This window comes from Scomber scombrus, chromosome 9 (assembly GCF_963691925.1).
Source record: "Scomber scombrus chromosome 9, fScoSco1.1, whole genome shotgun sequence".
NCBI lineage: Eukaryota > Metazoa > Chordata > Actinopteri > Scombriformes > Scombridae > Scomber > Scomber scombrus.
Genome location: NC_084978.1, coordinates 14,630,433 through 14,639,854, shown reverse-complemented (window position 1 = coordinate 14,639,854; position 9,422 = coordinate 14,630,433). Strand labels below are relative to the sequence as shown.

The window sequence follows — 9,422 nt, the reverse complement described above, 5'->3', positions numbered from 1 at the left end:
AGGCTGGGGCTCATCTAAACCGGGGATCTGTAATTTACTGTGAAGTTGCCTTTTTTAATTCACAGCACAAGGACTTCTTTCATATATTTTTCTGCGTCATGCCTTTTTATGTCGCCTGACTTTTTCCGTGTTTTGATGTTTATAGCCTATGAGGGGGATTAATGGGCCCACCATGGTTTTTCCAACATAAATCAACAGTTTTTTTCCCCAACGTTTTAGTGCAGGCTGCTTTCTGTTTACCTATAACGGGGAATGGGAGGACGTCAGTGGGTGTTTTTTAAGCCTTAACTAGATTTTATTGGGAGCGGGTATGGCCCACTTTTTTGCTCCACCGATGGGTTTTTTGGAGGTGACGGCGCAGGAGCCCTGCTGCTTGAGATGAAGGGAGCAACTCAGGTTTTCGTTCGGAGGATTTGCGACATGGGCTGAGCTCGTGTGATGACTTCTTTTCTCCTGAAAGCTGTTAAATTACCCGAGGATGGACAACGGAAAACGGAGACGGATAAAACTGTAACTTTATCGGACTGATAGTAATTAAATCTCATCACCTTTTCATGCGTAAAAAGTGTGCGCGCAAGACAACACCGGAGCGTCTGAGCGCACCAACCTGGAGCGTCAGCCAAATTTCCATTCACTACATTTGGGATTTTCACATTGGAGTTTGGTAGTTTATATCAGTTGGCGCAGAGAAGAAGTTTGTGATAAGCTTGTTTTCATAAAAATGTCTTCGTTTAGTTTTATTGTTATCCAATTTTATGACTACATAGCCTAACAATGTTTTTGTGTTTTGGGTACTGTAAGTTGGCGCATGTATGAAAAATGTTATAAAATAATCATAGCAGGATATATATTAAGTCAGCAGATGTGGTTTTCTTTTTCCACATAAAGTTGTGTTTTATCAGAAAAGCCTGTTAGCTGTGGAGACAGAATAGTTTGGACTTTTTATTTAATTTCAGAGAGTTTTGGAGGCAGTAAAGCCTTCAGTTTAAATGTTACATCACTGACGCACATATTTCTTCATGCTTGGTTGTAGGCTAAGTCTCAGTTTTAGTTGAAGTCTTATACAGTAGCCTTGTTTCGTTCAGGGAGTAGCTCCGTCCTTCCGTCTCTTCTCCGGACAATGTGGCTCTCCCACCTCGCGCTGCTGCTGCTGCTGCTCCGGTTCTCCGGTGTGCTGGTGGAGGGGATCAACACGTGCCAGTTCATCAACCTGGACGAGCAGAAGTCCCGACGCATCGAGGCGGTCCGCGGACAGATCCTCAGCAAGCTCCGCATCCGCAGCCCGCCGGACCTGACCAAGGGCGGGTCGAATGGCTCGGTGCCCCCGGAGGTCATGCTGCTGTATAACAGCACGCGGGAGCTACTGAAGGAGCGCGCGCGTCTGGCCGAATCTGCGTGCGAGCGCGAGAGCAGCGAGGAGGACTATTACGCCAAAGAGGTGCAGCGGATTGACATGCTGCCCCCCCGCACCGACACAAGTGAGTCCATTTATTAGAATGCATGAGAAGGGTGCTCAATGTGTGGTCCGCGGTCCAATATGAACATAAACGTTCCAGCTTTTTGGATTTTAACAACTTAAAATGAAGCAATGTTAGCAGCTCAAATTGCCCCCCCCCACCCCCCTCTTTCTTCGTTAGAAAGAAACGAAGAAAAGACAGAACAATTAATTAATCTCTTATCCCTTTAATCATCTCGTACGCATATGTATCTTGCATCCTGCACTTTACTGTACAGGATGATGTACTGTAGTATATAGCAGCATCTGTCTTTATTTAATTGTAACCATTGACTTCACTGCCATAAATTGGTGTTAAGTGTTAAATCAGTCAATAGTGGAAGAACTATTCAGAGCCTTGTCTTATATAGGAAAGAGTTGAAAATACTCTGTTACAAGTGAAAGTCCCTCTTTCAAACACTTAAATTAATGATGCATTAATAAGCATTACTTCAATGTTGTATCTGGTCCAGGCAACGCTACTCTAAATACTTATATAGTCTTGTTGGCTAGTTCAATCTGTATCAATTTAATATATTTTAAGGTTTAATAGGATGAATACATTTCTGCAAGGAAGATTGTAACTGGAGCTGTGAGATAATGAGTAAATACCATACTGTATATCTCTCTGTAATTTAGAGTATAAAGTTTTACCACATGGTCAAGTGAAGCAGCAGCAACTTGGAGTTGCACCTGATTACAGAAGGTGCACCGTTAATATGTCAAGACAAATATAATCATATGAAGTTGACTGTTGTTGACTGGAATTATCGATCAAATTCAGTGATGCTACTGGGAACACCCGTCCACCATAAGACAGGAGCAGTGGTAGCTGGGAAACTGAGGAAAGACTGGATAAAATATATACTATCCTATGAATATACCGTCTTTTTACAGCTACAGCTTTCAAGCTACCATTGAACAAAGCACTAAATCTTCTGATGCGGCTTCACAGTGGCAAACATTCACCAGCGGTGTTTTGAACCAGGTCTCAAGTGGATTATTTGAGAGACTATAGGATTTATAGTGCTGGGTACTATTTGGTTTACAATTACATATAATAATAGAGTAAAGTCTAATAGAGTAAAGTCTATGAATGCAACAAGTCTATGAATGCAACAGTCACCCACATGTTAAGTACAAGGCCAGATACATTTACTCTCTCAGCACAAACCTACCAATTAGTTTTGAGACACTTATCATCAGTAATTATGTCCGAGACAATGCATCTGGCTCGCAGTGCTGTTTTTAGCAATATAACAAATACTACATTGTCTATAGAGGTATGAGTTGTTGTAGTAGTCACCCTGTCATTTCATGCTCCTTGTTTCAGATGCGGTGCAGCCAGTAGCCCCCAACCCTCATTACAGAGTTGTCCTCTTTGACGTCAGTGGAGTGGAACTGACCAACAGCACCCTGGTGAAAGCTGAATTCAGGATCTTCAGAGCTCCCAACCCGCAGGCCCGGGCCTCAGAGCAGCGAGTAGAGATCCATCAGGTAAAGGATGGTCTGTCACCGATGGACACGGCTCACAGAAGAGCAGGAACGTAAAGGGAGTTCAGCAAAATAAACAGTTGATTCCTGTGTTTTGTATATTTTTATATGAAAATAAACAAAAAGGAGAATCATACTACTTTTTAATATCTCTTCAGGTGTTTTTGTCCCCTATATATCATAAAAGAAGCAGATTTTTTTCTTGTCAACATGAAAACAGTAAGATTATCTGTATTTGTACTTTTGAAAAAAACTTGTGTACACACTGTTTGAATTCTTAAATATTACATAAATACAATTTTTTGGCTTTAGGGTAGATTCTGAATCTCATTTTTGTCAGCGAGACAATTTTGAAACTATATCTTTACCAATTAAGCTATATTTATATTTTGTCTCGTGGGGGAAATTTCACTTCTCCTTACAGAAAAATGCTAGCCCCAGGGATGAGAGTTAACATAAGTTAAATGCCCAATGAAAGCTTTGCAGGTTATGGCTTGTTTTTTTTTTTTACAGTCACACAGAGTTATCCTCTGTGCCATTCATGTGCTATGCAGAAATTGAGGAGGTTAACTCTCCCCCTCGTTTTTGCCACAGTGTAAATAATAAAATCCACTGTCTATCCTGACTGGTAGACATGAAGAAAGCAAAAACATATGTCACGTTTGTCTGCCTCATCGCCCTCTTGGCGTTCTGTGTGTGTTTGTTGTGTCAGCTGCTGAAGCCAGATGAAGAAAGCACCTCCACTCAACGTTATATTGACTCCCGCACCGTTCAGCCGCGGGCGAAGGGATCCTGGATATCTGTGGATGTCACAGAAACTGTAAAGGACTGGATGTCAGATCCAGGTCAGCTGCTGCACCAGCCAGACATTTCCTTTATGTTTTCCTACCAAGTTTGCAAAGTTTACATTAATCTATGTTGTCTGTCTCCCTCCTGCTGATCAGAGCATAATCTAGGTCTGAGGCTGGGTGTCCACTGTCCCTGCTGCACCTTTGTCCCGTCCACCAACAACATCGTACCCAATAAGAGTGAAGAACTGGAGGCGCGCTTTGCAGGTTTGTGGCAGTTCTTTCTGTTTTTCTTGCATATCCTGCTGACCAAGGCTCATTACTCCAGATGTATGTGTTTATGTGTAGACTGGACGACTGGAGCAGCTTTCTTTCAGCTCAGTTTAACCTTCGCCTTCTTCTGTGGCTGTTTCATATCATAGATGGAGAAAGTTAGAGAGACCACAGACATTTTTGATTGAGGCTAAGCATTTTCATTTTATACCTTACTGTGTGCCAAAGCAAGTTTCTGTCAATTGGTTGTGTGTGGATAAGAGATTTGATAAAATATAACAAAGGAACTTTATCTCATCCTAAGGGCTAATTTGCGCCATTTGGTCATATATATATGTTTTAGAGATATGACTGGATGACTCATAAGTGGCTTTGTGAGGGCGTTAAAAGTACTTGGGGAGGATTTATTGGCACAGCAATAATCCTGCAGGGCACAAAATATGAACATAAAACACAGACTCATCCGGAAGGCGTCTCCAAAATGATTTATGAATGACTCGCACACTATCATGGAAGAATAATGGAGAAACTGTTCTTCCACACACTGTGATACTACTGAATACCAGACTGTCTGCGTTGCTTAATTTAGGGCCCAAATTATGGCACTTTCCTCAGGATTTAAACTCAGCCAAGTCAGGTTTTTTTTTTACATTTGGAAAAAATGTCAGCTTTTAATACTGCTGCAAAACAAGCAGGGGACTTGTTTTTAGTTCTTGAACTCCAGAAGACCAGGAAGACTCATAAAAACCATGAAATCAGATGCAAAAAGTTCAGTCAATTATTTCTGGCCTAAGAAACAACTCACGTATGATGTGTAAATTTCTAACTGTACTTATTTGTTTAGCAACATTCAGAAAGTTTATAACAAATCAGAAGATCAACAGAGTTATTGCTGTTCATCCTGAGGAGAATATGAATGTCTGAACCACATGTCTTGGCAAACCATCTAATAGTTGTCAAGAGATTTCACTAAAAACTGAAAATATCACCTCATGGTGGCGCTATAAGAAAAGTCACAAGATAACTTAATCAGGTTCATCCTCTGGCCACCATGAATGTTGAAAATGTCATAGCAATCTTTCCAATACTTGTTGAGATATTTCAAATCTGGACCAAAATGGTGGACAGGCCAACCAACGCTGCCATCTGTAGAGCTGAGCTGCTAGCGTGGCTAAAAACACAATCTTTGACCTGTAAATATATTTGTGTCAGAAGCATTCATGTACATAATCTTCGTTTTCTGGCAATTTGAGCAAACTGTAGCCAGTCAAAGGTGTCATCTCCTCCGCAGGTGTAGATGATGAGCAGCTTCGTCAGATTAGAAAGCCGGGTCAGGTTAAAGGCCAGCCAGACTTCAGCACCAAGACGCCCCACCTCATCCTCACCCTGCTGCCCAGCGACAGAGTAGACAACCCGGCCAAGAAGAACCGCAAGAAGAGGGCGGCAGCCACAGACACCACAACCTGCACCCGGTACGCCACCAACCAGACTATCACAGTGTCTTTGTGTGTTTTTGTGTGGGGGGCTAAGGGGATGTCTGACAGCACTAGAACCCTTCCAGGAATTGTAGTTTTAAAATTCTGAAATCTTTATGTGGTGGGTGGTGGATATCAGATTTTTTCCCCTTCTGACCCAAAACTCCCTTTTCAGACTATTGTGTGGCAAAACTAACAATACTGAACCTGTGTTTAGACTGCAGGCCAACAGGCATGCAGTGTTTTATTTAGACTACCTCACACTGCAGGGGAAAACTCTGGCAGCTTTGCATAGTCATTAACTCTTGATGGCTGGTTTTTCAATGGTGACCCTTTGTCATTTTCCCATGACCCAACTTTGGGCCTTTGCCCCAGACTTTGAAATGCAGGATAGGAGTTGAAATCTCTCTCTGAGTATGGTTTCTCTCTCCGTCTGTTTCTCAGTGGTTCAGATCAGGGCTGCTGCCTGCGCTCGCTCTACATCGACTTCAGACGTGACCTCAACTGGAAGTGGATCCACGAGCCCAAAGGTTACAAAGCCAACTTCTGTGCTGGCAACTGCCCTTACCTCTGGAGTGCAAACAACCACTACAACATGGTGAGTTGGTATCAGCCACTTATTTCAGTATGATGACATATCACCAGGACTGGGGTGATTCTTTTGGTAACAATTGAAATGTGTCTATAACACTGTCAAGCACCAAATACCTGCTTTGAATACCTGGTCTGTTTCAATGTCTTATTCTATGATAAGATAGTTTCTGATGTAAATTCAACTTTTGTCACTGTCAGTATCTTTGGACAAAGTTCTTGTACAGCTGCTTGTGTTTAGTACTTAATTTAATAGTTGAGAAGTTTGGCCTCTTTTTGTTAAATGGGGGTTTGAAAATAAATATTTTTATATTTCTTGAAATAGTTTGACAGTTAGATTAAAAACACATTTTCTTTTCTGCCAATAGTAATATGAGAAGACTGATACCACTCCATGTCTGTCAGCTAAATATGAAATATAGACCCAAGAGACGCCAGCTACGCTTAGTTTAGCATAAAGACTGTAAGCAGAGGGAAACAGCTAGCCTGGCTCGGTCTAAAGTTAAAGATATCTGCCTACAAACACCACTAAAACTCACTAATTAACGTGTTTTATCACTTTTCACTCCGGGAAGTCACATTGCCTGGCTAAGAAATAGTTCCAGTATGTAACTCCCTGTAAAACCACATTATGTTGTTGTGTAGATTAAACAGGCAGGATACTTGTTAATTAGTGAGCTTCAGAGGTCCTGAATGAACAGTCGCATTTCCCAAAATGTCAAACTATTTCTTTAAACTAATCCTGTAAAGTAAGGTCTTGAATAAAGTATCGTTTTGTTATTGGTAACAAAACTTGAATCCTGTCAGCACTAGAATCGAACATTTTCAGACAATCTCCAGACTAGTTTTGTCAGAAAACAGCTGAGTATTTTTTGAGTGCTACATCTGATCTAAGTTCATGTGAAACACACACAACAAAAAATTGTTTTAACCAGTGAGGCCAATAAATGAGACCACCCTGTCTGGTATATCAATGGGTGATGTACTAGAAAGATGTTAGATGGTTAGATGTACTCTTTTTTTAACTAAATCATATTTTTTTCTTGAGATTCATGACCATTTTTTGCTGAATAAGAATTGTTATGTGATAATTTCATTGGCGACATGACTGATGGTTCAAACAGAAATCATCTATGATTGATCCATTATCAATATTTTGTTCCAGTCTGAACAAAAGCAACTTCTAACATCAGGAAAAACAGCTGCTCAGTAACGGCTCAGTCTGTCTCTGGTAAAACTCTTTGGTTTGGACCAATCAGCTTTCAGCCTGACTTCAAGGTACAGAAACTTAGAGATGCGGGTGAGATTTGCCAGTAAATGAGCTTAATGTGCATTGTTTGTGGCGGCTGAACACCACGTTCGGCTAAGATTGGTTAACCCCAGGGTCATAAATGGGCTGTCACCTCGCAGAAGCCTATTATGACTTTGCAACACAACATATAGGCTTACGCAATACAGCCTGTTTGTTTCATAAGTGTATGGTTTGGCAAGTAGCCACACAGACTCTGACAGAACTTCTGTTTTTTTTCTTTTTCCTCCTTCATGTTGTTCATTTTAAGTCAAATGTGAAGGATTACTTGACAGCGAGGTTTGCTGCAATCAAATACTTCACTGGTGTCAGAAATGTCACCGTGGCTTTTTAACTATTTGATCTGCAGGGTTACTGCGTGTATGGAGTTTGGCACATTGTCAAAATATTTGAAAAAAATTGATGAAACACATTGATAGACATGATATAGCACTGCAATGGTTAAACTGGATTTGACAGTAGTATATTCACCTACAGCCTTCTTTTTAAAGCCCTGAAAACCTGGTTTCAAATCTTTATTACTTCTATATCCCATAATACCAAATGAGCAATGATTAGAGTTCAGGTTCAGTCTCGTAGTCTGCATCATCAGGAGGGCGTGGGTGTGTTTTGATCAGATTTGATTGGTAGTGGCATGACAGCATAATCAAACAACCACACAGCTGTCAACAGATTCAAATGTTGCCAAATCCTGTTGAACCCAGATGTACATGACTCATATACTACTTTTTCCAATTCAGCACCACCCACTTCAAACAGGCCCCCAGGACAAGTCAATCTGACATAGTGGCCAAACAGTTAATTACAGTGCAATGTGATGCTATTGGGCCCAAGACTTTTTCCCATAACCTCACATTGTGAAAGAGATGTCTGTAAATCAGAAGATACATTTTTTTTGAGCGTCACAACCCCACAAAATGACTCGTTTTACTATTAGAAATTGATCCATTTGGCACGATTTAATCATTTTATCCCCATTCAAGTTAGCTGGAGGGCTAAATTGTTGGCTTTTTTGGCTTCAAGCGCCACTGAGCAAACTTTCATAGGAATGAACAGAGGCGCCGCCAACACGACAATGACATCAAACCAGTGAGAAAAGGACAAATAAAACCACAAATTCAGAAAATCTCTCACGTGAATTAACTGGGACTAAATTGTGTGTTCATGTAGGATTCTTTTGCTCGTTTAACTCTTCTTTATCTCTGCTCACTGGTCAGATCCTGCCCCTTTACAACAAGCTGAACCCCGAAGCCTCCGCCACTCCCTGCTGCGTTCCCCAGGACCTGGAGCCCCTCACCATCATGTACTTCATCGGCCGCACCCCACGTGTCGAGCAACTCTCCAACATGGTGGTCAAATCCTGCAAGTGCCGCTGATGGAAGCGAGTGCAAGAAGAAGAGGTGAGGGAGTCAGGGAGGAGGAGGAGGAGGAGGAGGAGGAGGAGGAGGAGGAAGAGAAGAATGAAAACAGGACTAATACTACAAACTGCTTCGCTCAGGGGAAAATAAAGACGAGAGGACAGACTGATCCTTTGTTCATTTACCTTCGCTATTCCATCACTTTTAGCAGACTTTTGAGATGTTATTTTTTTACGCTGCCTGAGTCAAATGTCAGGATTTTGTTCCCATTCTTTACAGGCATGAAAACCATCTCAGATCACTTTTGTTGACACTCTCTGGAACTTTCTGTTTGATAGAGGACACTGTAAATATGATCACATAGCTGTATTAAACCTGTACTTGGTTATTAAAAGGGGCTGTTGTGTGATTTAGCCACATTTGGTCTGCCTGCTGCATAAAAAGGATTCTTCTATCAAGATTTTGATTCCAACTCCGGTCATATTTCTGCGGCAGCCGCCAGCTGAGCGAGCCAGACGTGTGCTTGTTTGCTTTAGGTCGAAGGGGTTGATAGGAAGGAGGCGGTGTGGAAAGGTTTGCAGACGGAGATCTTTTAGACAGGGAGGCAGGGAGGAGATAGAAAAGAGAGAGAGGAGCTGT

The 9,422-nt window shown here is 41.6% G+C and overlaps 1 protein-coding gene across 1 annotated transcript; it reads left to right on the top strand.

The window, feature by feature from the left end:
* The first annotated feature begins 869 nt into the window (after positions 1 to 869).
* Positions 870 to 8,801, top strand: tgfb5 (transforming growth factor, beta 5). The gene is made up of 7 exons (XM_062425606.1): positions 870 to 1,478; positions 2,829 to 2,992; positions 3,702 to 3,834; positions 3,934 to 4,044; positions 5,342 to 5,522; positions 5,970 to 6,123; positions 8,643 to 8,801. Exons 1-7 carry the CDS (start codon positions 1,121 to 1,123, stop codon positions 8,799 to 8,801), a joined length of 1,260 nt encoding a protein of 419 aa, XP_062281590.1. The 5' UTR covers positions 870 to 1,120.
* The last annotated feature ends 621 nt before the right edge of the window (positions 8,802 to 9,422 follow it).